Genomic DNA, 27,831 nt, shown 5'->3' with positions numbered 1-27,831 from the left:
TACAAGGAGGGAGTGGTCAGCTCTTGGGTGGACGGTGTCAGGTCTGACCAGGCAGACAGAGCAGGAAAGGGCATGGGCACTTGCATGAGCAAGCACTGGGGCACAAATGGCCATCATGGGGGAAACTGGGCAATCTGGCTACACAGAAGTGCTGAGCCTGGGTAAGATGCCCATGTCTCTGGGGAGAGCTTGCCCTGGATTTGCCCCTACCCTTTCCAGTCCGGCTTTCGCCTGGGTAAGCAAGCAGTACAGCACCGTTGCTTTGTCCTGGGTGTTATGCATGGGGTGGGAGCAGGAAGGCTCTGAGGCTGGGCCTCTACCCCACTCCCCTCCCCCTCTGCCATTATCAGCTGTGTCCAGATGGTCACAGGCTCCCTAATCTGGGATAATCGGAGGGTAGGAGCTCAGCTGGGACCCGGGCCTTTATGCTGCTCTGTGATGGGTCAGCCCCAGCTGGAGAGATCCCGCAGACAGGGCCCTGGGGCTTTGGAAGATGGCTAGGGGCTTAGTGCTGGCCCTGTGCTGGAGGAGATGGAGGAGCAGATGACAGCTCTTCAGAAGGCAATCTGAGTGCAAATAAGGGGAGCCCCAGGTGGGGCCTGGCTAGCTCCTCTGGGCCTCAGAAATACAGGCACAGAATCTGAACCGCTGGGCCTTGATTCACAGAGTCTGTGGCATCAGTCCTTTGTTCCCTCTCTTTCTACTGAGTTCACCCCTCCCGACCCAGCAGTTTTATGTTGCTGCCCTTCAGCCCCAGACCAACCCAGGCGCTTATAATGGCATCAGGAGCTTGTACCCCACGTTGATGTTGGGGATCTCACACATCCAGGCGCAAAGCTGGGCTCATTGGTGTCTTAGAGGCCTGTGGCTCTGGTGCCCACTACCGGGGGCCTCCAGTTTACTGCGAGTCTTGACCCCCGAGGCTGCTCGGGGTTCTACAACTGTTCTGTTTTGTTTCAGCTTCTTTCATGAGTGGGGGGGCCCCACCTTGGCCCAGGCTTCTAGCAGTGATCCTGGTTTGTCATCCTGGTTTTAAAGCCTTTATCCCAGAATCTGAATTTAGAAGCTTGGCCTTATGTTTTACAATTCTGTTTCTGGTCCTCAGACATGTTTGCTTACTTACAAGCCTATGCCTCAGTTGTCTGGCTTTTAATTTTATCTATCATTGCTATAGGTGTTTGAATTGGAGAGGGTGGTTTAGAAAGGGAGAACCATCCTGGCCAGAAGTGTCTCATAGATTCTAAAGCTTCATGGAATTTATGAGTCATAGATTCTGCCTCTTACTAAGTATGTGGCCTTGGGTGAGTCTCCTTATCTTTTAAAATCAGTTGCTTCTCTGTAAAATACAGATATTAGTAACTAGCTCACTAAAAGTTTTTTTTTTTAAGTGCTGATAATCTGAAATTTAAGAATAGTGACAATTCTTGGGAGGAATGTGCAGAGGAATGGGTTTGGAAATAGAGGGGCCTACAAAGGCATTTCTTAAGCTAGTGATCTATGTCTTAAGCTAGGTCGTGGGAATACATATTTATTTTATTATAATTCTTAAACTGTACAAAATATATTTCTTTTTATGCATGAAATATTTCATAATTTTTTAAAATGTCCACGCTATTATGAAGGTAAACGAGGTAATAACATATGAAGGTGTTTTGTAAAGAGTCAAAGCAGGGAGCAGATACTGGGCATTACTTCTCCAGGCAAAGGAGGCTTGAGCTGGAACACAGACCCAACCTTTGAAGGAGGTTTTATTTCTACAAGAAAAGGGGCAGTAAGCTAAGAGGCTGTTTACACCGAGGTGCCATGAGGGGAGCAGTGGTGAACCTGAGTTCTCCCTCCCCTCCCCACCTCCTGGTTCAAGTATGAGTCACCTGCCCAGGCTCTGGACGATGGTGACGCAGCCATGGGAGCTGGTGCAGCGCTGCAGGGATGGCTGGGCCTCCACCTGCCCACTGCTGGGGTCAAAGGTGAAGATCCTGTCGGTGCTTTCCCCATGATCATCCCGCCCGCCAAGGATGTGGACTTTCCCATCACACACAGTCACGCCACAGCTCTCCTGGGTGGACAGACAGAAAGACAATTAGCTATAGGATCCAGCCTGGAGCTCCCTCTGTCCCTAGCTGGCCAGGCCAGACGACAAAACCTTGACCCACAGAATATGAGTAGGCAGTCTGGAAGGTAGAGAGCTAAGAATTGGGTGGACCTGACTTCAAGCTCTGGCTTGACCCTTACTAAATGAATGGCCTTAGACAAGTCACTTCACCTTTCTGGGCCTCAGTTTCCTCATCTGCAAAGTAAGAATAATAATAGTACCTTCTTCATAAGGTTCCCTTAACAGTTAATGAGATTAAGCATGTAAAGCATTTTACATAGTGCCTGAAATATAGTAAGCACTCCAATAATAATTACCAGCAGACTCAGAGAAGCCAGAAATCTCAGGCTCTTAGAATCACTGGAGGTCAGAACTGGCAGGGATCACCAATCCATCCATACCCCTATATAGTCTCTTTGGAGAGGGAACAGAACAGTGCCGGGAGGCAAGAAATGCAGGGGTGGAGCGTCCAGGGCCTAGACCTCCCTTCTCTGGTATCACTGAGGCAAGGGAAACTTACCAAGTCCCCTCTCCATTCTCCCCCCTCCTCCAACAGTAAGCTACCACCTGGTGGCCTACAGATCAGGAGAGACTGCAGGGTCATTGAAACCAAGCCCCCCATCCAAAGCTATAGCACTTGGGACTGGGGTTCTAGGTTCTGCCTTACATGGCTTTAACTGGTGGCCTCAACCTCTCTAAGGCCAGTCTCCTTATCTTTGAAGCCCAAGGCTGATTATCACTGTGGGACAAAGCTAGAGAACTACCGCCTAGTAAAGCCGCCTAGCATGGAGTCAGACACAGGACTCACTACCTCTGAGAACCAGATCCTTAGAAGTGGGTTTTTACTCCTAAATGGAACCAGTGCCAGGGCTGTGTCCAGGCCCCTCCACTTACCACAGGGCTGGGGAGGACAGCTGCCTCCCCCCAGACATCCATGCCAGGGTTGTAGGTGAAGATTTTGCTCATGAGGCCCCCAACCACATAAATGGTATCCTCCAGGGCGACAGCCTCGAGACACCGCTGCGAGAAGGGCGCTGGTGACCGCAGGCTCCACTGGTCCTCCTTGGGGTCAAAGCACTGCACCTGAGAGGAAGGAGTGGCAGAGGTGAAGCCTTGCCCCTCAACTGCCCTGCTGCCCACACCTCCTATCTCTCTCGGTCAAGGGGACTCATTCAACACATATGCCTATGTCCATCAGGCCTGAGCATGTGTGTCTCCCCTCACGTGTGCTCAGTCTAGTTCTATATTCCAGCTCCTCCCCCTGGACTCTCGTCAAAAGCCTCCTCATCTTTCAAGGTCCAGGAAGAGGTCTGTATCCCAGGAGGTGGAGATACCATCTGCATGGGTTCTCAGAGCAGGTCCCCCATGGAGATGCATTCCTGGCTGCATGTACTGTCAACCCTCTTCCTCCCTGGTGTGCTGAGGTCATGACCAGATTCCAGCTGGGATGTCTCGCAGCCCCCATGTCTATAGCTGTCCACAGGCCTCCTAGGCTCACAGGTGTTTATGACGCCTACAGTTTCTGAGGGTTCATACCTGTAGTTGCCTGCTCACCTTACTCCCTACTTCCTCAGTTGTGTCCTTGGAAACCCCCAGAATGGCCTGTTCATGTCAGTGCTGCACAAGAAGGTGCTAAAGGGCATTCCCCCAGCCAGCCCAGGAAGGTGTGCTGGGAGTGGAGGGGGAATGAGGAGGGTGAGAGATCCTAGTTTGGGAAAGAGTCAGATCTCAGGATCACATGCCTGTGAGGCCATCAGGGTGGGGAGGGAGCTGCCACAACGAAGATCAGTTTTTATTCACAGAAAGCCTAAATGTACAATAGAAAATTTGGTAGACTGTGACTCATCCACTCCATTGACTGTTACACAGACATTGAAATGATGGCTGTGAAGAGTTTCTAAGCATGTAGAAAGTGCTTATACTTGGAACAAGAAAAAACAATACAAAATTTTACTAAAACAAAAGCAAAAGTCAACTCAGAGGAAGCTTAGAAGGCATTGCACCAAATATTAATGGTAGTAGTTATCCTTAGGTGGTGAGATTATGGATGATTCTTTTTTCTATTTCTCTGTTTTCTAAATTTTCAATAATGGTTTTTTGGTTTTTTTGGCCACACCACATGGCATGTGGGATCTTAGTTCCCTGACCAGGGATCGAATCCATGCCCCCTGCAGTGGAAGTGCAGAGTTTTAACCACTGGACTGCCAGGGAAGTCCCAAGTGTATTGTATTTTGGAATGGAGGAAAAGCATTTTAACTAGTCCCACCCTTGCCCTCACTTAATTTTTTAGATCTGTGAAACCCATATGTCACCAGCCCAAACATTCGGGTCCAGACCTAATGTGTGACCTTTGGGTCATCTCTCTGAATTCATTTCCTTGCCTGAAACATGGGGATGACTCCTCAGTGCGTGGACGAGGACATGAAAGACCCAGCTCTGCGCCAGGCACACAGCAGGCCTCCACCACCCTCTCTCAGCTCACCTTGTTGGTGTTGACGCCGTCCCGCCTGGCGCCCCCCATCACGTAGAGCCGGCCGGCGCAGGGTGCCACGGCAGCTGAGCTCACTGCCTCTAGGAGCGGGGCCGCAGCAGCCCAGGTGTTGGAGAAGGGGTCATAGCGCTCTACGCTGCACAGGCGCCGCAGGCCGTCGAAGCCGCCCACCACAAACAGCTGTGGATGAGGGGGTCGCCAAGAGTCAGGGTGTCTGCGTCTCGGCCCCACAGCCTGTGGCTGTGTGTGGAGAAACTACACATCCCAGCTCCTGGCTCCGTGTCCTGACTCCCCATTATTGAACCTCCCTTAGCAGATTTTCCTGTACTAACCAGATGATACTGGTTTGTAGGATGGGTGTTGAATACAGATTAGATCTGTAAAATAACTGGCACCAAGTTGATGCTTAATAAAAATACCTACTAATTTCTTAAAGGTTTACCACCTTACTTAAGTGATCCTAAGAAGCACTTTTATTTGCATTTCTGAATTAGGGATGTAGCTTGCAAAGATAATTGGCAGATTTTTTTTTCCTTTTTCTTTTTGGTCTTAAGTGGCAGAGTCAAGATTCAAACCGAGGCTCGTCGGCCCCAGAGCGCACATCCTTGACCACCTGCTACTAGGCTGTGCTATTACAGTAATTACTATCATTATTAGCATTAGCATCATTATGCAACTTGGGGCAAGTCCTTTTTTCTTTTGGGGGCCTCAGCCCTTCTTACAGAGAGCGGATTGTAAAGGGACTTCCCCCAGCTAGTCCATAGATCTCTACCTGGAGCCCAAGGCAGCAGCTGCCGGGTGTCCCTACCTGCCCCTGCACGACCGCCATCTTGTGCCTCCACCTGCCCTTGTGCAGCGAGGCCACCTTGATCCAAGTGTGCAGATGGGAGCTAAACATCCACACATCACGGCTGTTGATGTGGCCTCCTAGGGAGAGAGAAGCAGCTGTTGTTCCCAGGCCCTCTTGCTATCCCCAGGGGAGCAGGGACTGTGTTTTATTCTCTGAGTCTCTAGGGCTCGAATCTCAGGGAGGGCACCATCCATTGGTATCAAACCGATCTTTGCCACTGTCAAGACAACAGGGGAAATTCTTAATTTCCCTATAAAATTGGGTTGTAATGGGAATTAAATAACTAATGTAAGCTGCTTAGCATAATGCACAGCACATGCTAGGCTAAAGAGAAGTGATGAGTACTAATCTGAGTTGAAGTCAACATTGCAAGGGTGGAGTCACACCAGTGATTGGCTCTGCAGTACCACCTCAGCCAGTAACTAGGTTATCAGGACCGATCTGCTCCTATAGCCTGGTTGGAGGGAAGAACAGAGGGCGGCGCACGGGAAGTGATGAGCCAATCCTGTGGGACTCCGGCTATGGCTCCGCCCTCACCAGAGACATAGATGTCATTGCGGAGAGTGCAGGTCGCGAACTCTGAGCGCGCGAAGCCGGGCACGCTGGGCAGTGGGGTCCAGCGCCGGCTGTCGGGATGGTAGGCGTCGGCGAACGGCAGCTTAAGGAGCCCCTTGCGATCGCAACCGCCGATGACCACGATCACTTCAGCTAGGTCCATGAATCTGGCGTGGGGACAAGCCCAATGCCGGTTAATCCACACACGTGTTTCAGCCCTATTTCACCCGCTCATGGACTGCACTATATGGTCCTGCTGCCCTTCTGTGCGCTTCTGCTCCCCACCCTCCGCATGCGGGACTCTGCCACTTTCAGCCTCCCCTCTGGCTATTGAGGGGAAGAGGGGCACTACTCCTTACCCCGTTCTACTGACCTCTAAGTTACAAGAAAAGAATCTTTACAGAGTCCTTACCCTTACCTAGAAAAATCACCTTGTTTAATGCTGACTTTGGCTTGCAAAAGTCATGTAGCTGTAGGAGACAGAGGTGGAATTCAAGCCCAAGTTGGTGTGCCACTAACTCATTCTCTTCACCCTTTTCTGACCTCCATCGTGGACTAATTTTGCTGTGTCCCTCCTCCTATAACCATCTCCTAAACTTATCCCCTAATCACTAAATCCATTGAACCAAGCTACACGCCCTTTCAGCAAATCATTCTCCCTCCCACTGACCCCACCAGAATTTCCAAACCCTTTAGCCAATTCCTACCTAATTCCTTTGACAAATATTGAACATCTTGCACCAGGCCCTGAGCTTACTGTTGGAGATACAGTGATGAGTAAGACAGAGTCTGTCCCTTATTCCTGTGAGGGTGACAGACCATCTTGACTACTCCACCCGAAGTCTTCTGGTCTGGTGTTCCAGGGGTGGTATATAAGCCTTTCTTTTTTCCCCCCAAGCCCTGCCTATTTATACGCCTTACTAGACTGTGCTCCCTGAGGGGAAAGGGTGTTTCCAAATCACTCCTGAGTCTGCACTGAGGCAGAGTGTGCACGAGATGTGAGATCCCTGCATTTCCCCCATTGGACTGTGAACTCTTTAAGGACCCAGCACCAAGCCTATGAAATGTCTGTTGTATGTATGACAGTCTCATTCAAGAGGCATGATCAAGTGATAGGATTAAAGGATGGCGGATTGAGAGAGCAGTTGAACAAGGGAATAACAGGAAATAACGCAGGGCAGGAGGCAAGGGGCAGCTGGGAGGGAGGGGGCAGGGCGTACCTGCGCGGCCGGGCCCGCAGTGTGCCGGTCTCGCGGCCCAGGATGAAGCAGGCACGGGCCTCTAGCAGCAGCGGGCGGCACTCACCGCAGGCCTGCAACAACTCGTCAGCCTCTACCTTCTCCAGGAAATAGGCGGGCGCCAGCAAGGGCAGGCGCACGTGCTCCAGCAAGCGCCGCAGCTGTCCGCGGCGGGCTGGCGGGTCGTGACGCACCCAGCGCATGGCCGCTTCGAACACGGCCTCCTCTTGCGCCACGCCCAGCGCTGGGTCGGCCAGAAGCGCTGCCACCTCGTCGGGCGTCAGCTCCAAGAAGTCGGCGTGGCGCGCCACCTCGGCGAAGGCCTGGCGCAGCACGCGGCCGCAACGCTCGGCCAGAGAGGCGAGGGAGAAGGCAGCGGCCACGCGACGCAGCGCCAGGCTGTTAGCGGCGCGCAGGCGACCTTCGAGGAAGCGCGCGCAGGCCTCGCGCAGGCCTGCCACGCCCAGTCGCTCGGCCAGTGCCAGCACCGCAGCCGCTTCGTCCTCCGCGCGCAGCCGCACGCCCGCTCCGTACAGGTAGTCGAGCACCACGGCCAGCGCCGTCGCCACCGCTGTCCCGGCGAGGCCCGGCGCCTCGGGTACCACGGGCACCATAGCCAGGCCACGCTCTGGCTGCCCAGCCGCGAACAGGCTGCGGAAGTAGGTGCTGCCCGCGCTAAGCGCTGCGCGGTGGCATGGGAAGTCGCGGCCGCCGGCACGTAGCACCACGTCGGTGAGGGTGCCGCTCCGCCGATATGCATTCAGGGTGTGCAGGATGCGCTGTGCGTGGCAGGACCCCGCGCACGGCGCCTCGGAGCCCCAATCCAGCTCCGGCTCCTCCAGCACTGGGCCCTCCAGCGTCCTGCCGGGCAGAGAACACAGACCGCGTCGTCGGCAAATCCACCTGGCTGGGGCCCGGTTAGAGGGCAGGAGGCCTCTCACCCACCATTCCTTCCGTTGGTTCACTGGTTTACTCAGGCAGGCGCGCATTATCTTAACTGGTGTGCTTTCATTCATGCAACCACTCTTCCGTCCACCCGTCGAGATTCCTAATGGCCTCAATGAGCTAGTCACAGCCTACCTGAAGGTCTAGACCCTGTCTTAGCTGTACCACCTCCTCCTCCACTTACCCAATCAGCCATACTGCTCTTTCTGTTCTTCAGACGTACTGAGCTTTTTCCTATCAGTATTGGCAGGAGACAGATGGCATGCTCTCAGATGGGGTAACTTTAAGGAGATTCTAATAAAGGAAGGATTTACAAAAGCATAGACAGTGTTTTGGGACTCCCACCAGGGATAGAGCAGTGCCACATGGCTACCAATAGCAGGGAGACTTTACCTCCCCAAGGTCTAAAGGCGGAGGGCTGGGAGATTATTGGAACCTGCACAAAATATCTGTATAAGGAGGGCCCTCTGACAGGAGCTGTAGCCTTTGGTCAAGGAATTCAATCGACCCCACAGAGATCCAGTCTGTGCGGGGGGTATAACTACCCCCATCTCCTCACCCCGTCCACTCTCCTTGGGATCTCCGGCAGGTGCTCCCTGTTGACCACACCCTGATTATTCTATTTAATGTCTGCCCCTCCCCAAGAGTACAGGATCTGGCCCATAGTAGGTCGAATGAATACATTAAGTTAGTATTTATTGAGAGCCTTTTCTGTGCCGGTCAGTGAACAAGACATAGTCCCTGCCTTCCTGGAGCTCACAGTGTGGCAGGGTCCCATGGGGAAGTACAGAGCATTAGGAGACTGAGAATGATAAGTAGCATTAGCCAGGTGAAGGGAAGGGAGTGGAGGGAGGAAGTCTCCAGCTGAGAGAACAGTCTGTGCAGAGGCCCTGAGGGAAAGAGGACATGAGGTTAGAGCTCAGGCTGAGAGGGAAGTTGACCTTTTTCGTAAATTTTCTGTTCTCAAGGAAGCCCTGTGGGGGAGTGGAAAGAGCTGGCTCTAAGGACTGATCCGGGTGCTAATCCTGCCTCTGCCCCTGACTCGCCGTGTGACCTGCTCAAGTTACTCCCCTTCAGGTTCCTTATCTAAAATGCCGTCATAATGCCTCTCTCACATGGTTGTTGTGACTTGGTGACTGTGAAATGGAATGTATGAAAAGTGCTAGGTACACAGTACAAACTCAACAAATGTTTCCTTACATGTTTTTACCCAAGAGGAAGGGAGCACACCACATGTGTTAGTTGCTTTTATGTAATTTCATTTGACCCTCACAAACCTGAAGAGTTTCTTTAGACTTCTTCCCCTCTTCTTTTTTAAGTTTGTCATGAGGAAACAATCACATAGATGGAACCTGCCCTTCAGAGGTTGCTGTGAGGATCAAAGGAGGGGTGTTTGTGAAAGCATTCTGTAGCCTGAAGGGCTGTAACGGATTGGTTATGATTTGGCCATTATGAACATACAGCTTCTGCTTGCATACTTCCAGGGACAAGGAGTACACACCTTTATGTAGCAACTTACTCTAGAGGAGCAGACCTCTGCTCTCTGCTCCTTGCTTCTCCATCCTCCTGATCCCAGCTGCTCTGCCTCCCCTGAGACTGCTTTGCCCTGGAGATCAGATCTTGCCCAGGAGTCAGTCTGGCTTTCACTGTTTATGCCTGGGCCATCCAGTGTGGTGAATCCCCTGTCTTAGCATCAGAGGAAATGAGCTTCCTGATGGGCAGGGTCCCAGGAAGTTAACTACTTTGCCCAAGTAGAGGGGCTGGGCCCTGAACCCGCCTGGCTGTAGACTCTGCATGCCTAGCGGCTCAGCCACCCTTGCCAAGGTTGGGTTGTATCCCAAGGAGCAGCGCAGGACCGCCGGAAGGAGTTGATGGGGTCATGGGAGCATGCTGCCTTCATTCTATTTTCCACTGGCTGAGAAGGCAGCCCACTCTAAGCTGACATCCAAGAGGGCAGGTCTCATCAGCGTCAGGTGGGACTTCTCTCTGCAGAGATGTCCCGGAACAGGGGGCTGCCAGGGGAGAGGGAGGGAGTCCCCTCCTGGGGAGTGCGCCAGTACTTTTTCATTCATTCTCCTGCTGTCTCCTGCACTGGGCACTGTGGACACACTGGGACATCAGACCCAGTTTCCACCCTAGGGATTTCCAGTCTGGGGGCCGAAGGACAACCCATTGGAACATGAAAGGTAGGGATTTCCAGGCAGGGCTTGATCTAGTTTTCTCTTATCCCAGCTAAGAGTCTAGGCACCTCAGGCCAAGGGTGCTGACACAGACTGAGGTACCCAGCCCCTAGAAGTTGACATGCCACCCTGTTTCTTTTTCACAGTCACACATACACCCACAAACACACACTCAGACTTGTAGACATGACACAGCCAGGGGAGTCCTGCATCCTAAGTCCCCAGATGTACCTGGCACTTACCTGGCCATGACCTCTCCCAGGCTCTCTGCAGCTGCTGCTCGTGCACTGACCACTCCTGTTTGTCCTGCCGCCCTGCACCCCTGACAGCCTGGGCGCAATGTCCCTGCCGCTCTGCCTGGACTCCCGCTCAGGCTCAACTGCAAGAGGACAAAGGGGATGGACGCTGATGGGGGTGGGGGGGTGGGGGGGGGAGGGGGAGAGGAGAGTTAAGGGGGAAGGGGAGGAGGGGACACAGGGCTTTTGTTCTACTCTTGGATCAGCCCTGGGAGGGGGAGAAGGGAGGACCCAGGAGTAGGCGTGGGATTGACTGTGTGTGCAACTGGGATCCATGTGTCTGGATTGGGGGTGACCTGGTGCTGGTTGTGCCCCTGAGTGATACATGGATGTGAGGGTGTGTGTGTGCGCATGCAGGCATTCCAGGGTACCTGTACGTGCGTGTGGGAGTGCATGGGGACGTGGTGACTGTGGCATCGGGGTGGGTGTGATTGAGTAGCTGTAGGTGTGCCTAAGAATGTAACTGCACAGCTTAGAGGTCTAGGTATCCCTCCTGCCTCTGTGACTCTGCTCTGTGTTCCTGCTTGACAGCAGACGTGTCGTTGTGCGACTTTGTGTATCTGGTTATATGCATTGTGTGTCCCTGTCTTTGTGTCAGCATCTCTCTATGATCATTTGTGTGTGTGACGGGTCTGTCTGCGTACACGGGGGGGCTGTGTCGTGTGGACTGTGTGTGTGGACAGCGTGTGGTCCTGGGTCTGTGGTATGGTATGGCTGAGGTGTTTTTCCCTCGACAATGTACCCACCGTGGAGGGAGCACAGTGAAGTGGGCATGGTGGTGCTGGGCCAGCCTGGTGGGCGTGGGGAGAGAACGAGGCAGCTCTGGGCTGGCCTGGAGCCAGAGGGAGGCAGCTCCATAGGCTGGTGTCTGTTCACTTGCTGCCTCTACGAAGGGCCGTAGGGCCTGGTGTCTGTGGGGCAGGTGAGGAAATTTGCTTTCACGGAAGAGGGCAGCAGTTTGGGAGGAGGGTGCCTTGATGAGTGCCCGGATGGGCACAGGGCACCTGGGAGGTGGTACTGGTACTGCCGGGATTCTCTGTGCCGCTCCAGGCAGATCACTAAGCCCCCCTTAGCCCCAGCTCTTCATCTTGGCAGGAGCAATAGTCTAGTCATAGTTCCTGCTCTGCCTGTCTTACTGAGGTGCTGTGAACTCAAGAGGGGTTTGTAAGTGAAAGCCATCTGCCAGGTGGACTCGGTGAGGCTGGGATCCTGCAGGAACCGCCCCGTCCCCGCCCCCGGCAAGGCTTAGAAGTGATGGGAGGGGTCACTGTGATGACGGCCAAGCATGTGTCCTGAGGCCTGGGGGAGGGTCTGCTCTGGGGACTGTGTTCCAGGGAATGGTGTATCCTGCTTCCCCCTAAAAAGGGATTGTATATATTGCTGTATGTGAAAGGATGTGAGAGATTTGGGCACCTAAATACCTAGAACAGAGGGGCTGTGGGTTCAGGGAGGGCCCTGGCGAAGGTGGAGGCTGGGCTCGGCCTGGAGAGGCCTCACCCCCTAAGGTCCAAGGGAGGAAGCAAGGAGTGGGTCTGTGGAGATGGCAGTAAGGGAGAGGCCCTGTCTCTGGTTTCCCTGTTAAGGGCAGTCAGGCTGTCCTCAGTAGACAGGGAGAGGTCACGAGGAGGGCATTGGGAAGGTGGCCTTCTCAGTAACCCCTCAGGTCAAGGGACACGAGCCAGGGTTGACCACAGGCTGTGGGCTCAGCTGAGGGTGAAGGGCTCAGCTATCGGCCTAGCTGGGGGATGGCCTCCATCCTCCTTCCATTGTTTGGGGTGAGGGGAGACTGCTGGACTGCCTCTGCACTGGGGAGTGGAGGGGTACAGTGTAGGGCCCTGGTGAGAGTGGGATGCCGACAGGCTGTTCCACTCAGAACTCCCAGCCCCTTCTCCCTGCTTCTGAAAGACCCTAGGATGACTCAAGTTGCCCAAGTGTGGCCAGCCAGGAGCCTGGGACATGCTAGCCAGTGGACCCAGGGGCACTGACTGGACAGGGAGGGGCTAGCATGAAAGATTGGTTCTGTTTTCCTGGGCAGGCCTGCCAGACACTGGAGAGGAAGTTACTGGGGCATTTGGGTAGGGCAGTGTGCCCCACTGCTGGCCCGGACAGTCCAGGTTTCACGTACATTTCTTCATGCCCAGGGAGAGCTGGGAGCTGACCTCTGCCCCAGGAAGGGAGCACTTGGCAAATGTTTGAAAGGGGGAAAGGAGGGTGAGTCCCCCGATAGTTCCCAGAGGGGCAGTTCTAGAGGTTAATGTGGGGGGCCCAGTCTGGGTTCCAGCATTAGGAGGGGTTTCTTTTCCTTTCCTCCCTGAAGGCGCCAGACCCCAATAATTCTATCCAGAAGGCCCCTGTTTGGAGAAGAGACACATCCCTTGGCTCCCAGGAAGCACCATGTTTATTTAATGTAGGATGAAACTGGGGTTCAGCCCCCTCCCTTCCCCTAGGACACACCCAAGACCATGCAGACTTTTATGACAAAAATGGGATTTACAGACCCCTTCTCATGGAGGGCAGAGGGCAGAGGTCCAAGGACTGAAAGACAGGGGCATCTGTGGTCCCAGGGGCTGTATTTTGGCTTTCAGCCCAGGTGCCCCACTGTGCCAGGAATGGGAATGGGCCTCTTCAAAGCTGAACCTCCGCCATGGGGGAGAGGCATCTCCTGGCTGAGGGCCTGTCCCTCCATAGGCCAGGGATCTCAGAAAGCCTCCATATGGCCACGAAGGGACCTGCTCGTCCCACTGCCCAGTCCTACATCGGACCAGGGAGCCCTCCCCATCTGCCTTACCATTCCCAGCTGGTTACGAAAGGCACACAGAGCCTGAGTGGGATTCTGGCTCTACCAGTTCTAAGCTGTGTGGCTCCGGATGGTCACTTTACCTCTGCAAGACTGTCTCCACCACAATATGGGGACACTTGCCCCTAAGCCCAGTGCTGTTAAGGAAGCCCCAGTGCCATGTGATGCAGGGGAGGGGCTCCACCACCCTGCCACTCTCCCATTCATTTCTGAGAATGGTTCTTCCTCAGTCAATGGGACCCGAATCCCAAACCCAGCAAGCTCTGTCCCCACCCTCCCACTGACAATTCAGAGATGACACGTGTCAAGATGGCAGCTTTAATCATCTTGGCCGAGGCCCCTCAGGTTCCCTGTGCTGAAGGCCTCCTTGGCCATATACCCACCCCTGACCATGCCATAACACTTTTCGCAGGTGGCCCCTGCCCTTGGCCACTGACGTGGGAACCTGAGGTCACGTCAGTCTGTGGATCTCCCGGGTGTGGATCCAGCAGCCCCGGGCCTGCTCTTGCCACCTCCAGCGCTCCTAGGGGATATGGCTCAGACCCTCTCCTGGGGCAGGGCCAGCGGCAGCAGGAGGCTGGCAGGGGAGGAGTGTCTCCACCACTGTAGCAGGCGTTGCTCCTGGGCTAAGCTTCCTTGTGCTTTGAGACTGATGGAAGAGCAGAGGTGCTGGGGCAGAGAGGCCTAGCACAGGCCCTTGAGGCAGGAGAAACACAGAGAAGGTGGTTTCCTCACAGCACAGACAGGAGGACAGACACACGTGGGCACACGCAGGCTCCACGTCCTCCACTGCCGCAGGGGGCATGGCATGGCCCAGTGACCCTTCAAAGCTTCCCGGTCAGGATGCAAGGGAGGGCCTCAGGGAGTGGACCAGGCCCCGAGCCCCAAACTTCCCAGAAAAAGGAGCCCCGGGCCCGCAGGGGCATCTGAGAGGCTGGCGAGGGGAGCCCCCTCCAAGAGAGGCCATGGCTGACGAGGGGCTGGAGCCAACAAGGAGACTGTGGAGCCAGCTCCCAGAGCGTGCTTCTTCCAGCTCTGTGGGCTTCCCCTGTCTCCACATGAGGTACAGGCTGGACAGACGGGTCTTCAGCTAACGCCCACTCCGGTCTGTGAGGGTCGTGGCGCGGCTGCCGCTCCCTTGGGGGCCCATAGGGGAGGTGGTGCTGTTGGCATATGTGTCATAACTGTTGTCTGAACATACAGAGAGCTCATCGGAGACCTCCATGCCATCGCTGATCTCTGTTGGGCCAGAAGGAGGCAGAATATGAGTGCAGGAAGGAGAGGAGTGGATAGATGGCTGGCAGATGCCGTGGGAAAGGGTGGCCTGGAGCCACTCCTGGTCAGCCACTAGGAGGAATGAAACCTCGGGTTTCAGGTATGCTATTGAGCTTGGCATTCAAGGCCCTTCTCAGTCTCTGCAAACACTCTGGTCGCACTTCAGTCTCCTCTCCCTGGAACTCCACCTTCCAGCCACAGAAAACTATCTGCACCCTCTTAAGCTTGGCACGCATGTGTTTACTCTCCTCAGGGCTTTGCACATATTGGCCTGTCTCCTGGGCATGACCTCCCGATAACACTTCCTTTTCTTAAAATCTGGCTAAATTCTTCTTATTTCTCTTTTTGCCCCCAGGCTGGGATGGGGCCTCCTCATGACCACCCTGTTCCCCCCTGCCCCACCTGTATTGTCACCATCTATGGCCCCCATCGGCTGGAGTACTTCAAGGACAGGGATGAGGTCTGGGCATCAGTGTCCCCAGTGGCTGGTACAGTCCTGGACACACAGCAGAGGCTTAGAAAAGGTCTGCTGAGGGGAGCTAAGCACACCCCAAGGGCACTCAGAGCACCTTGGTGGGGCTGAGGGTTCCTGGAGAAGACCTCTCAACCAGGAGTGGGCAGCGGGTGAGGCCTGCGGCGACTCTTCAGGGCCAGTGATGAGAAGGTGCTAGGTGAATGAATGGCCTTTGGCACTACAGAGAGGCAGGGGTCGGGGAGGTGCAGAACCTGACAGGCCAAAGTGCTGGCCTCCTGCCTGCCATTCATGCTACCCGCCCCTCCTGACTTCCCTGGGCCAGGCACAGTACAGAAGCCTGGGGACTCCTCCTTCCAGGAGCTCCCCAGTGTCGCCAGAGAGCTGTGGGAGGCGGGGGGAAGCCCTCCAACCCCGCTTTGGTGCTCAGGGAAGGCTCCCAGGAGAAGGAGGGTTTTTGAGCGAGGGTAGGAGGAATTAAGTACCCCAAAGGCAAGAATCTGTGTATCCTCAGCACCTAAAACAGGGCCTGGCATGCGTCTGTTGAAGGAGGGAATAAATAAAAGAGTGAAGAAATGAGTGGATGTTCACACAGTCGCTGGAGCCAGCCCCACTAAACCCACAAGCACCCCCCACTGGGCTCTGGTTCACTCGGGCAGCATTTACCAAGCACCCGTCTGGGCCAGGCGTGGCACTAACCCTCACAGGTACTCTGTGAGGGGGAGCTAGCCCATTTTACAGAGGAGGAGTCTGATGGTGAGGGAGGTTAGGTAATATGCTCTTGTTCACACAGCTCGGGGGATAAGCTGGGATTTGAATCCAGGTCCATCTGGCTTCTAAATATCTCTCAAATCTCTCCTCTCCTGTTTCCATTCCCACAATCCCCATCTGAATTATTGGTTTTCTTGCCTCCAGCTTCCCCTTCTAACCCACCCTCCACACTCGTTAGAGACTGACTTGTGGGGAATTCCCTAGCAGTTCAGTGTTTAGGACTCTGCACTTCCACTGCAGGGGGGCACGGGTTCGATCCCCGGTCAGGGAACTAAGATCCCACAAGCCCTGTGGCGCCGACAAAAAAAGAAAAAAAGAGAGAGATTGAATTGTGTTCCCTCCAAATTCGTATAGTGAAGTCCTAAACCCCAGCACTTCAGAATGTGACCCTCTTTGGAAATAAGGTCATTGCAGATGTAATTAGTTAATATGAGGTCATTAGAGTGGGCCCTAATCCAGAATGACTGGTGTCCTTGTAAAGAGGGGAACTTCGGACACAGAGATGCATCTACAAGGCAATGGGAGAGGCCAGGACCAGATCTTTCCCTCACAGCCCTGCTGACACCTCGATGATGGACTCTTAGCTTTCAGAACTGTGAGACAATACATCTGTTTTTAAGCCACCCAGTTTGTGGTACTTTGTTACAGCCCCACTGTAACAAAGACAAATCTGTCTGTTACCTTCCTCTTCTTTCAGAACAAAGCCCAAGCTCCTGACCACACACTTGAGGCCGAAGTGCCTCCCCAGCGCCATCTTGGGGTGAGTCAGCCAGAGGCCCTGCCTTCGAGCCATGGCAAGGAGTGCTCCCTCACTACCTCTGAACACATGCTGTTCCTGCTTCGAATGCCCTTCCTTCTCTCTGCTCGCCCAGCCCTCACCTCAAACCTATCCCCCTCCTACCCTTCCTTCCCATTTCAACTACATCACCTCCTCACAGAGTGGGCCCCAAAACCTTCCTCACTGCCCCAGGGAACTCTGAACCCCTCTCTCCTCCTTGTACCCCACTCTGGCTCAGCACCCCCATCTATTAGGGCTCATTGACACCTAACTTTCCATGTATTTGTTTATACAGCTGCCTCCTCCATCAATCTGGGAATGTCAACAGGCAGCAAGCAGGGGTGAAATCAACGTTTGTGGGGTCTGTGTATGAACCAGCATGGCAGGATGGGCCTCCAGCCCTCCCCCCACCCCTGCATGTCACCCTTGCCCACTACCCATGGGGCTGACACTGAGCCACAGGACCTGGAGTTGATGGCTGCATGTGGACGGGTATGCATTTCTGTGTGTGTGTATGTGTGCCCCTGTACCAGTGTGAGTGTGAAGCTAGGTGGGTATATTTATGTCTGTGCCGTGTCCCTACCTGTATGTGCTGTGTGTGAAATGTGTGCACACACACCTGTCTGCACATGTCGGGTGCAGAGGACAGAGCCCAGAGCCTGACTCAACCTGTCTGCGGAGCTGCACACCTGAAAAGATGAGCTTCTCCTTCATGATGCTGACGTCCCGGCTGGTCCGGTGCACCGCGGCACTCAGCATGATCTGCTCGGGGTTGTAGCTCCGTATGCCACCCAGGCGCCACCTGCAGAGATGGCCCCGTGGGCATCAGGTCCTTCCCCACCTTTCCTTGGAGAAGGGATCCTTCCCACTTCCACAGACTCTCTGGATTTGGCCTGAGAGACCAGCAGGACTCTTGTCCGACTGTACAGATGGGGAAACTGAGGCCCAGAGTAGGGCAGAGCTGGGGCCTGAATCAGTCTGCTGACTGTCAGCCAGGGCTCTCCAGCCCTCTTACCTCCAGACCCCTAGATCCGCTCCCCTTGCCCAGGAGGATGGTTAGGGGTTGGTTAGTTATGTGTCAGGTGCCCCCAGTTATACGCCTGGACAAATTTGGGGGTGGGGGCTTAGCAGGCATGACTGATGACCCACCCTGGAGTGCAAACCAGTCTTGGGGAGTCCCAGCTGATGTCGCCTACAGCTCCATCATCAGGACCAGGCTGAGTGAAGCCAGTGAGGAACCCCAGAGAGGAAGTGAAGGAAAGCAGGGAGGGGAGGGGAGACAGCGGGGAGCTTGTCTTCGTGGCGTCACAAGGCAAGGGTGCTGGAGTGACTTGGGGAGGGGCCTGCTGCTGCTCTGTTCCGACAGCCCTGGAAGAGTGGGGTGCATATTCCCTAGTGGAGAGGGACAGGCCGGAGCATTACCCCTTTAATGGCTGGGGCAAGGTGGGAGCAAAACTGAATGGGCTGAGAGGTGGGGCTGCATAGGGCATGCAGGGACCAGGCAGAGCCGGGAGGACTTGGGTTCCTTCGTCTGGCCCAGGGCACAGTTCTTGCTGTTACAGTTCCTCTGAACTAGCCCCAAATCCCTGGCCTCTGAACTTAGATTCTTCCTGCAACCTAGACAGAAGGACTCACCGGACCCCCAACCCCACTCAGGGAAGTGGGGATCAGCTTGGAAACAACAACCCAACCCCCCAGGGCCCGGCGCCCTGCTGGAGTGGGTGGAGGGAGCCCAGACTCCAGGGGAAATCAGTTGTTTCCAGATGGGATCAGCACAGCAGAAATGGACAGACAGATGGACAGGCAGACAGGTGGATGAACAGAGCAGACAGACAAGGGGAAAGCAGGAGGCAGAGGGGAAGGCATCCTCTGGCTGGGCTGGCCGCCCTACGCATCCCTGAGAACAGCAATAGGGTCTCTTATTTATCGCTGCGTGCCTGGCACCAAGCCCAATGCCTGCTGTGTGGTGGGTGCTCTAAGTATCATTGAGTGAATGAATGGAAGAATGAGGACCACAGGGGAATGAACTTCTCCCCCAGGGTCCTCTCCTCCATCAGGCCTTGCCTGACCCCCCAGGAAGACGATGATGCCATCCTGGATGTATCTTGAGTGGCCCAGCGTGTCGGTGGAGCACCCTGGGGAAGAAGGCCTAGCACAGCACCAGCCAGCACATGTGGACATCTGCCGACTGAGAGGATGGTGGAGGGACCAGGCAAATGGCCCTTTGCTGGGCTCAGTCCCACAGTCAGTGAGCACAGAGTTCCTCCTCCTAGAAGCTGGTCAGTGAAGATGACTGACCTAGGAGGGCCCAAGGCACCTGACCAAAGGGAACTTGCACCCGCAAGACCAAGGTCTCATCTTGGAAATTAACGTTAAACCCAGGAGGAAAGTGTCAGGCCCGTGTCTCTGCAGTGAGGTACATCTAGGACAGGAAGCTCAACCACTGGGGGTATTTCCCAGGGGAAAGTACGGGAGGCTGTGCTCATGGGGGGAGAGCAGTGGGGTGGGAGTCAGAGACAGAAAGTGAAAGAAAGAAGAGAGGTGGAGAGAAAGATAAACAGTGAGGGAGGGGAAAGGCAAACTGGGAGTGGGAGGGCCACAGGTGGCAGGGAGAAACAGAACTTGGTAGGCTGTGCACCGGGCACTGGGGAAGGCCTTGCCCAAAGTGCCAGGCTGTGGGGGGTGGCCCAAGCAGAGCCCCTCCCCAGAGGGAGATGCTCTGGTGCTGAGAGAGGCCAGGTCAGCAACCTGCAAGGAAATGCTGGTTCCCTGTCTGTGGGAGGGAGAGAGAGCAGAGGGACACACACGGCAAGGTGGGGAGAGAGAAGGGAGGACTGCAGGGGAGAGGATGAGAGCAAGGACGGGAAGGCGGCTTCAGGCAGAGGAGGTGTCTGGGAGGGTGACCTGTGCCTAGGGCTTCTCAGGAGGCAGCCTTTCAGAGGGAGGTGGAGAGAGGGGGCGGCGAGAAGGAGGGAGAAAGAGGAACAGGAGGAGGACCACACCAGAATTACCTGATCAAGTGATAGCTGTGAGATGCCAGAGTGCAGCAGAGTGGGGAGGGGGAGAGAGGAGGGACATGCGCCGGATCAGAGCAGTATGGGACAGAGAGAGAACGTCAGTCAAGAGTAAAACCCAGCCTGCTACTTCATGGCTGGGTTGGGGCCCCGCCTGGCCCTAAAACCTCCCCAGGACCCACCCACTCCCAGTGACCACCACCCCCAGCTGTCGTCCTGGAGGGTGGGTGGGGAGGTCTGAGCCCGGCACGAGTGCTGTGGAAACCTGTGCCCTGGGTGACAAGCGGGGAGACAAGCCTAGAGAGGAGCCCCCCCTGGAGCTGAAACTCACCAAAGAGTCTACACAGCAAATCCTGGCCCAGCTTGGCTCTGGGCTCCCGGCTGGGTGCTCATTCCAGAAGCCACTGGGCTCTGGCTGAAGGGGACGGGCTGGGGGCCACAGGGAGGCCTCCTTCTCCCCTGAACAGGGTGGTCTGGCCAGGACATCTCCCGGCCCAGGGCTCAGGAGGGCGTTCACCTGGCTGGGGGCGGGAGCTGGCCCGTTTCAGGCAGGGAGGGCCGCGGAAGGTGGTCAGGGCCTACTCACTTCTGGAGCACGAAGATGCCAACGATCAGGATGAAGGAGATCAGGTCGGCGGTGACCCACATGAGACAGTACTCGTCCGGGGGCTGTGGACAGATGGCCCACGACCAGCTTCCAGTCACGGCTGGTCCAGACCAGGGCTCCAGACCAAGGGCCCATGGGCAGGAGAATCGCACGTCACCATCAGGGAGGGGCAGAGGAGGACCTGGAGGGGGCTTAGGGGCTTGAGATTATATTTTGTAGGAGTGGGCCTGGGGTTTGGGGGTGGGGTGCGTGTGTAGGATAAAAGAGATCTGTGCAGTGTTCACTGTAGAGGTGGTGTGTTTTAAACCTAGAGGATTTATGTGCTTAAAGGGGCTTAATGCAAGAACCAAAATATGAAAGACAGATAGATGAATGAGAGGGTGTGACGTGACAAGCAGGTGCGCGGGTGGGTATGTGAAGAGGTATGTGGCATCCATGTGCGTGTGAGAGTACATGTCATTGTAGGGTGTGGAGTGTGGGAGCTTCCCCTCCAGGGGGCCATAGAGAGGGGCCCAGCAGGGTGAAGCCTGCAGAGCAGCCAGGCCTCACACCCCCTTGACCTCAGGTAAACTGTGGAGGTGGGCTAGGGCACTTTTTGCTGTTGGTCAGTTCCTGTGGCCTGAAAATCAGAGTGTGCTCATCGCTACTGCTGCCACGGTTATTTCACCTCAGTCCGAGCTGAGCCTTCAGAGGTTTTAAAAGACCATGGGTGGGGGGATGGACTAACCACCCCAAACCTAGATCTGATTCACTGACACGGCATCATCTTAGCCATAATGAGACCCTCCATCTGCCTTTCATGACCTCAGGGAAGTGGCAGTGGGAGCACAGGAGGGAGGGCAAGGGCTCCCCAAGCCCCCTGGTTGGCAGAGCTGGGACTGGAACACAGGCCTGTCTTCAGGTGCTCAGTCGGTCAGCCAACTGAAAGCTGGTTTTATTGGCTGTAATCTCTGGGAAGATTTTAATGTTCCCTATTTTTGCCTCGTTGCCCTCTTTTCCCAATGACTTCCCTTCCTTTAAAACAAAATATAATAATCTCCAACCCCCCCCAAAATCCAAGTAGTTGTTTATTAGTCTAGAGCTTTTGGTGTTTTTCCCCATGTGGCTCAGGCCAAGGTTCCTCCTACCCCCCAGACCTTGGTGCAGGCCCAGAGGTCAGGAGAATCTTCTTCATGCCTCAAGCCTGTCCCCTCAGGTGCTCCCCCCACCCCTGAGACCTCACCAGAGGGAGCCTGGGTGTGGAGCCTGCCCCCCAGCCCTGGAAGCCATAGGCAGCTCCCTGGACCCCCAACAATCCCCAACTCACCATGATCCAGAGGGGGGAGGGCACCTGGGATAAGGTGTGGGAGTTGTCAGAGGTGACAGACGGGACCCCCGCGCACCACAGCAGGGAGAAGAGCCACGGGGCATTGACTGTGTAGAGGTTCACGCTCAGGTTCCAGGATGCATAGTCCCTGTGGGGCAGGGACAGAGGCTGGTCGGCCCTTTGGCCAGTGTGAGAAGCCTGTAAAGCATGGCCCTTCACAACCTCACGCCGTCCTCAAAACTGTCCCTGGAGGAAGGAAACTCCGCTCTCAGAGGGCCAAGCTCACATACAAACCCAGGTGTGCCTGATATTCTCAACCTCTCCTCTTTGAACCCTGAGCCTGTGTGTCCAGTCCTCTGGGTGAGCCTGGGCAGGATGGGGTGGGCACCTGAGCTCCTGGCGGGACACCTGAGTGTAGCGCAGGTTCAGCCGCTGGATGTGGCCTCTCCGCAGGCTGGCAGCTGCCTCCTTGGAGCCCGATGTCTGCTGGAAGCCAGGAGCCACCTTCTGCACGAAGGGCCTCTGCCTGTTAGGCAGCCACAGGACCTGCAGGCAGGAGAGGAGCAGCCTCTGATTTCCCTTCTATACAGTGGGGTTAGGGTGTCTGTCCCTCGTGGAGCACCTGGAGGGGTTAAAAGAGGCGGGACCTGGCACGCAGTGAAAGCTTTCAGGTAGTAACCACCTCCGGGGGATGACTTGGTCCCAGCCATGGCTGGGAATTGCTTTGGCAACACCTCAGGAAGATCCCCCTCCAGACCCTAGTCAGGACAAGACCGATAACGCCCCAAGTGTCAACTACTGTGCATGTGGCCACCAGCGTCTTGTGTGTTGTCATAGTTGGAATCGTATTTTTCTGGTCCCCAGGTATCATGTAGGTAACACTTCATGGAAGTACCATGTTCCGAAGAATCTGGCCCTGCTCCTGCCCTTTGTACGTTTTACTTTTTTTCCTTTGTACATTTTAAATGCCTTTCTTATTTCCCTCTTGGCCCCATGATGACCCTGTCAGGGAGGCGTGGGGTATGCTACCCTCATTTCACAAATGTGGAACGCTGAGGTCTGGAGAGGGGTGGACACGGTGAGTTTACTGATTGAGTGGGACTCCAGGCAGGCCTGGTCTCCCTCCGGGTGGGGCAGGGCTGGGCGGAGCTCAGCTCCTTGGGGACAGAGCTGGGTGGGGCTGGGCTGCAGGGCCTCACCTGGTGCTGGGGGAAGCCCGAGTGCAGCAGGGCCTCCAGCGTGACGTTGAGGAAGCTGCCGCGGTAGGGGTGCTCCCGCGGCGGGTCACGCAGGTTGAGCAGCAACGTGGTATTGCCCTTGGCCAGCTCCAAGAGTTCCATTAGGCTGCAGATGGACTGGTTTTGGGCCTCCCTGTGGTCGGACGGTGACAGGGAACTGGCCGTCCAGAAGGGGTCCGTCTGGCAGAGACAGGGACACACGTTTGTCTCACCAGTCCTATGGGGCCTCCACATGCCTTCCTGGCTATGGAACTTGGAGGCGACTGAGCTGCCAGTGTCAGCTGATGTGTGCAAGTCAGGCACATTGAAGGCTGGGGCCCTTTGGGACCTCTAGGAGAACCCAACCATAACCTCTCTATCCCGGTCTGCTCGCCAAAAGAATGATTTGCTTGGAACATATCCCAGACCCCAGTCCGTTTTTCTCTCAGTAGCACTTCAGACCAGAGAACCAACTTCCTCTAGAGTTTTACAGTGTTAACAATTTTAGCTATTAACTATTATAATCAAAATCAACTTTTTCTGGTAGGGGAGGCAGAACCAGAACAAGTAGTGACAACCATGATAGCTGGGCTGCAGTGGCAGGAGCCCAAGGAGGCCGCCAACCAGCCTGGCTGTGAGTCAAGGAAGCTCGGCATGTGAAGGTCACCTGAGCTGAGGACTGCCCCTGGCCCTCTCCATGGAGTCCCTGACCATGCTTTCCATGCCTAGGACAGGTGCTGCCAGACCTTCAGGAACCACTGGCCAGCGTTGAGCCTCTGCAGCAGGGTCCAGTTGAGCATGGAGGCGGGCCTGCGGGCGAGCTCCGGGAATTCCTCCTCCACGTTGGTGGTGCGGCGCAGGGTGGCGTCATGCATGAGGAAGGGCACGCCGTCCAGGCTGTGGGAGGGTGGGGCTGCGGAGTCACTGCCCACCCAGGTCCCTCGCCCGCTCCTCCCCACCCACTTACACCAGCCCACCTAGGGACCCAGGCCTGCTCTGCCCCTCTTTGGGCCTCAGGTTCCCCGTCTGCACAGGGAAGTCAGTGGGCAGTAGGTGAATCCCTCGGCTCTCTCTGAGGGTCAGATGGGGGTGGGCACTGCTGAGGAGGGAGGGCTGAGCGTATTCTCTCAGCAGCCCTGGGAGGTAGAGGCTATCTCATTTGATAATAGGGAAACTGAGGCTGGAGACAGAAGTATCAAACTCAAGGCCTACCAGCCAGTAAGTGGTGGAACCTGGCTTAGAACCCAGTCCACGTGCTGCCATAATGAGAAGAGTGCAAATGCAGGCCCCTTTGACAAGTTCCACCCTGGTATCATCCCGGTCTACCCCACTCTGCTGGGGCTGCCAGTAGCCCCATAAGGTGCCTTAGCGTGAAACAGTAAAAGGCACCTGTGCTCCCCCTCCTCAAGGCATTTTTCTACCACCTGCTAGAAAGTTTTGATAAACACACAATTCTATAATGTCTACAATGGGAATGGTATCCTCACACCGTGGTACCCCTGTTCAGTACCCTGCCCCCCTCCCCTTCTCAGACATGATGTTATCAGATCAGTATGGACACTTCTTGCCCTTTTTACAAACACATACTTAAAATCTACATGTAGAAATTGTATAGATCACTTTTATGTGGTCTTTATAACTGACATCACTGTGAACGTATCACTCTGCACCTTGCTGACTCCACTCATCAGAGTGTTTGTGCTCCATTTTGCTGAGCCATACAGAGCTAGTCTTTCCATTAAGTGGATCTGTGGCAGGACTCCAGGTCCCTACCTCCACCCTGCTTGAATCAGGTGTCTGTTTTTTCCTCTATTTTATATCCTGGAGTATGGCACAAAATCTATTTGCATAAACATGGTGCCTGCCCTGCAGTGGATAATCCAAGCCTCCGCTCTCCCATCTCTAAGACTCTGGGACCAGACGTGTCTCCAGCAGAAACCCGGGTGTGGTTGCATCGAGGAGGAAAAGAGGTGCTGTCCTCCCAAGCCCCACGCTTACCTGATGGTGACGTCAGCCTGGAGTCCGTACAGCTTCTGCTCTAGGGCCTTCCTGAAGGACATCAGCGTGTGCTCTGGGGCCAGCTGGGGAGGAAGGTGGTGGTGAGGGAGAGCCAAGCTTTAGTTCAAGCACCGCTCCCCGACCCACAGAAACTTCCACGTTGGGAGGCTGGGGTAGACCCGGTTCTAATTCCACTCCTCTAAGCAGTACCTGTGGAGCCCTGGGCATCCACACAGCTTCTCTGAAGCTCAGTTTCCTCATCTGTTAAATCATGCCTACCTCATAGATTTTTTTGGTGGTCGGGAGAGAGAAGCAGGGATGGTTAGTGTTGATGTATATAAATGTCGGGGGTGGAGGGCTTTTTTACAGTCTTCTGCCTCTATGCAGTCTTGGGCTGGGCTGAATGCCAAGTTTCCTCCTGGTTATACCTTGAGTCCAGGTGGAGATCCCCAAGGGAGAGGACAGGGTAGACAGCATGGCAGAGTTTCAGTGGGGTGACTGGTTTCTTCATCTATACAGACATGACACGACCATCTCCTAGACTGTTATAAGGATTAAAAGCTCCTAGCACGTTGCCTGATACAGAGTAAGTGCTTAACAAATGACAACTGTTACCCTATAGCATATACATCAGAAACTCCTAGTTCTAGGCCTGACTCTGCCATTAACTAGGTTTGTGACCTTTGGTGCATCTCTTTATCCTATGGGCCTCAGTTTCCCCATCTGGTCTTTGGCGGTATATGTACACTGTTCTCTGAGTGTCCTTCCAGTTGGGGGAGTTGGGGTTCCGAGTCTCCCTAGTTGTTTTGGTCTGGTGATCCTGTCATACCCCTTGCTGCCACTAGGGGTCAGCACCATACCAAGGATTGGGCTAGGACCACGTGCAGTGCGGGATGCAAGACAGGGAAGACTTCTGGCAGTGAGGGATGGGTGGAAAGGGCTCCCATGGCTCATCCCATTCTCACCAAGACATGCTCGTTCCCATCTTCTCTTCCTCCGGCTATGCTGTTCCCCAGCATGTAACACACTCCCCTCGCCTGGGAAGCGGCCTGGCATGGCAAGGGCTTTGAAGCTGAGAAGGAGCAATTCCCCTTCCCAGTCACCAACCTGGGCCCATCACACCTCACCCTCTGGACCTCAGTTCCTTTAGCTATAAAATGGACTAATATTACCAAGCTCATAGCTGAGGTAATAGACGTCAGCAGTCTCTGAAATGGGAGTTCCTTTCTTCCCCTTTCTGCAGGGCAGAGTGGCCTTGGGGGATATGCTGCCTTGTCTCCCGGTCAAGTGGGCTGGGTGAGACCCCCACAGAGGCGTCCAGGTGTGGACTCGGTGGGGTTCCTGCTCAGTCACCTCTAAATGCCCTGTGGCCAGGCATCCCACAAGTGACCACCAGAGAGGTACCAACACGCCCCTCCCACGTGGCAGACGGTAGACTGGGGGTAGACACAAAGAGCGTAGCAGGGGCCATGAAGACCCTTGGGAGAAGGAAGAAGTGTTTGGGAGGGGCAAAATCTCTTTTCTGGAGGCTTTTTAAACTCAGATCTCCCTGCGTTAGGTGCTGGCCTCCTTAAGAAAGAGGGTTGCTACTGCCTCAGGCCTAAAGGCAGATAGGGCTGTATTGTCAGAAGTGTGCGTGTGTGGGTGTAGTCGTCACAGACTCATGGTGGTGGACCACTGTGGTTAAGAGGCCCAACTTTGGAGTCAGTCTGACCAAATATTAAAGTATGCACACAGGCCACCCACATAGGAAGGACATCCCCGTCCAGGGCACACACATACCATCTCCAAGACAGGGATGAGCACCTGGGCTTACCACACACAGATGTGTGGACCCAGAGTCAAAGCCTCCCACAGGCAGACATACAGGTGTAGACACTGGTACTCATGCATCCACAGTGACACAGGGAGGACTTGTGTCCGACACCCACACCAGCCCCTCAAGGGCCACCACCAGGATGCATTCAGCCAGATGCACAATGGGAGAAATTCTACAGGACAAATGACTCAGTTTCTTCAACAAATAAACAGCATATGGGGAAAAAAAGGGAGGGAGATTATTATAGACTAAAAGATACTTAGAAGACATCCCAGCCAGCTGTACCACACGGACTCTGTTTGGATTCTGATTTTTCACAACTCAATTATAAAGAGATATTTTTGAGACAAAGTAAAGCTGAACACTGATTCAGTATTAGATAGTACTAAGGAATGATTAGTAATTTGGTTAGGTGTAATAGTGGCAGTGTGGCGTAGTTCTGTTTTTTAGGTCTTTATGCATTAGAGATACGTCCTGAAGTAAGCATGGATAAAATGATACAATACCTGGGATTTGCTTTCAAAAAAGACAAAGCAGGGCGATAGATGAAACAAGAATGGCAAAATGTTGATAAATGGTGAAGGTGGTGTTGGATTCATTATACTATTCATTCCCCTTCTGTGAATGTTTGAAATCTTTCTGCTAAAACAACAATCCACATGGGGCCACCCCACTCCTTCCCTTTGCCCCCGCTTCCTGCCTCAGCACACCCCACCCTCTTGTCCTGTGGCCTCCAGAGCAGGTTCGGTGGGTAATACGGGTCATGGAAAGAAAAGCAGCTATAATATGGGGTCCTGCCTCCTGGAAGGCTGTCCTCCTAATTTATCCTTACAAAAGCCAGCAGCAGGGAGGCCTGGAGGGGACCAGCAACCCGCCAGACACACGGGCAGCATGTGGCAAAACTGGACCCCAAATCCAGATCCTCTGACTCCAAAACCATGGCCTTTCTAGCTGGTTGCCTCCAGGAGGTGCCAGGAGCAGCATGGGGTGTGATGGGAGAGCACCAGGGTCCAGCTCAGGGTCGCAGGTCTCTGAGCCTTATCTAGGAAATGTGTACAATAATGGTGATTTGCAGCCCTGTCCGACGTGACGCCTCCTTTAAATGCTTACTTCGTGAGGCCCCCTAGACT

At 54.7% G+C, this 27,831-nt stretch overlaps 2 protein-coding genes across 8 annotated transcripts in view; both read right to left on the bottom strand.

Moving 5' to 3' along the window:
• Positions 1-1,639: 1,639 nt before the first annotated feature.
• Positions 1,640-8,215, bottom strand: KLHL35 (kelch like family member 35). The gene is made up of 7 exons (XM_032641144.1): positions 8,172-8,215; positions 7,209-8,087; positions 5,971-6,155; positions 5,392-5,510; positions 4,575-4,763; positions 2,987-3,175; positions 1,640-2,056 (listed from the first exon to the last, which is right to left on the bottom strand). Exons 1-7 carry the CDS (start codon positions 8,213-8,215, stop codon positions 1,868-1,870), a joined length of 1,794 nt encoding a protein of 597 aa, XP_032497035.1. The 3' UTR covers positions 1,640-1,867.
• Positions 8,216-13,748: 5,533 nt separating this feature from the next.
• GDPD5 (glycerophosphodiester phosphodiesterase domain containing 5) overlaps positions 13,749-27,831 on the bottom strand; it is an 88,909-nt gene continuing 74,826 nt past the window's right edge. For all 7 annotated transcript variants that reach the window (XM_032640599.1, XM_032640604.1, XM_032640603.1 and 4 more), the window contains 8 exons: positions 24,883-24,965; positions 23,631-23,781; positions 22,867-23,085; positions 22,056-22,213; positions 21,668-21,815; positions 20,341-20,423; positions 17,430-17,542; positions 13,749-14,683 (listed from right to left, as the gene is read on the bottom strand). In XM_032640599.1, coding sequence (XP_032496490.1) covers positions 14,535-14,683; positions 17,430-17,542; positions 20,341-20,423; positions 21,668-21,815; positions 22,056-22,213; positions 22,867-23,085; positions 23,631-23,781; positions 24,883-24,965 — 1,104 coding nt within the window. In that variant the 3' untranslated portion in view covers positions 13,749-14,534. The remainder of the gene's footprint in view (positions 14,684-17,429; positions 17,543-20,340; positions 20,424-21,667; positions 21,816-22,055; positions 22,214-22,866; positions 23,086-23,630; positions 23,782-24,882; positions 24,966-27,831) is intronic.

The sequence above is a fragment of the Phocoena sinus genome, chromosome 8 (assembly GCF_008692025.1).
Source record: "Phocoena sinus isolate mPhoSin1 chromosome 8, mPhoSin1.pri, whole genome shotgun sequence".
In the NCBI taxonomy this organism is placed as follows: domain Eukaryota; kingdom Metazoa; phylum Chordata; class Mammalia; order Artiodactyla; family Phocoenidae; genus Phocoena; species Phocoena sinus.
This window is presented reverse-complemented; position numbering and strand designations above follow the sequence as displayed.

Bases quoted from the DNA above. Each gene is read 5' to 3' on its own strand.
- KLHL35 (XM_032641144.1), bottom strand. From the start codon at position 8,215: ATGCGCGCCTGCCTGAGTAAACCAGTGAACCAACGGAAGGAATG. The intron at 8,088-8,171 runs GTGGGTGAGAGG...TCTGCCCGGCAG, and splicing joins GTGAACCAACGGAAGGAATG to GACGCTGGAGGGCCCAGTGC. The intron at 2,057-2,986 runs GTAAGTGGAGGG...CTGTCCACCCAG, and splicing joins CTGTCCTCCCCAGCCCTGTG to GAGAGCTGTGGCGTGACTGT.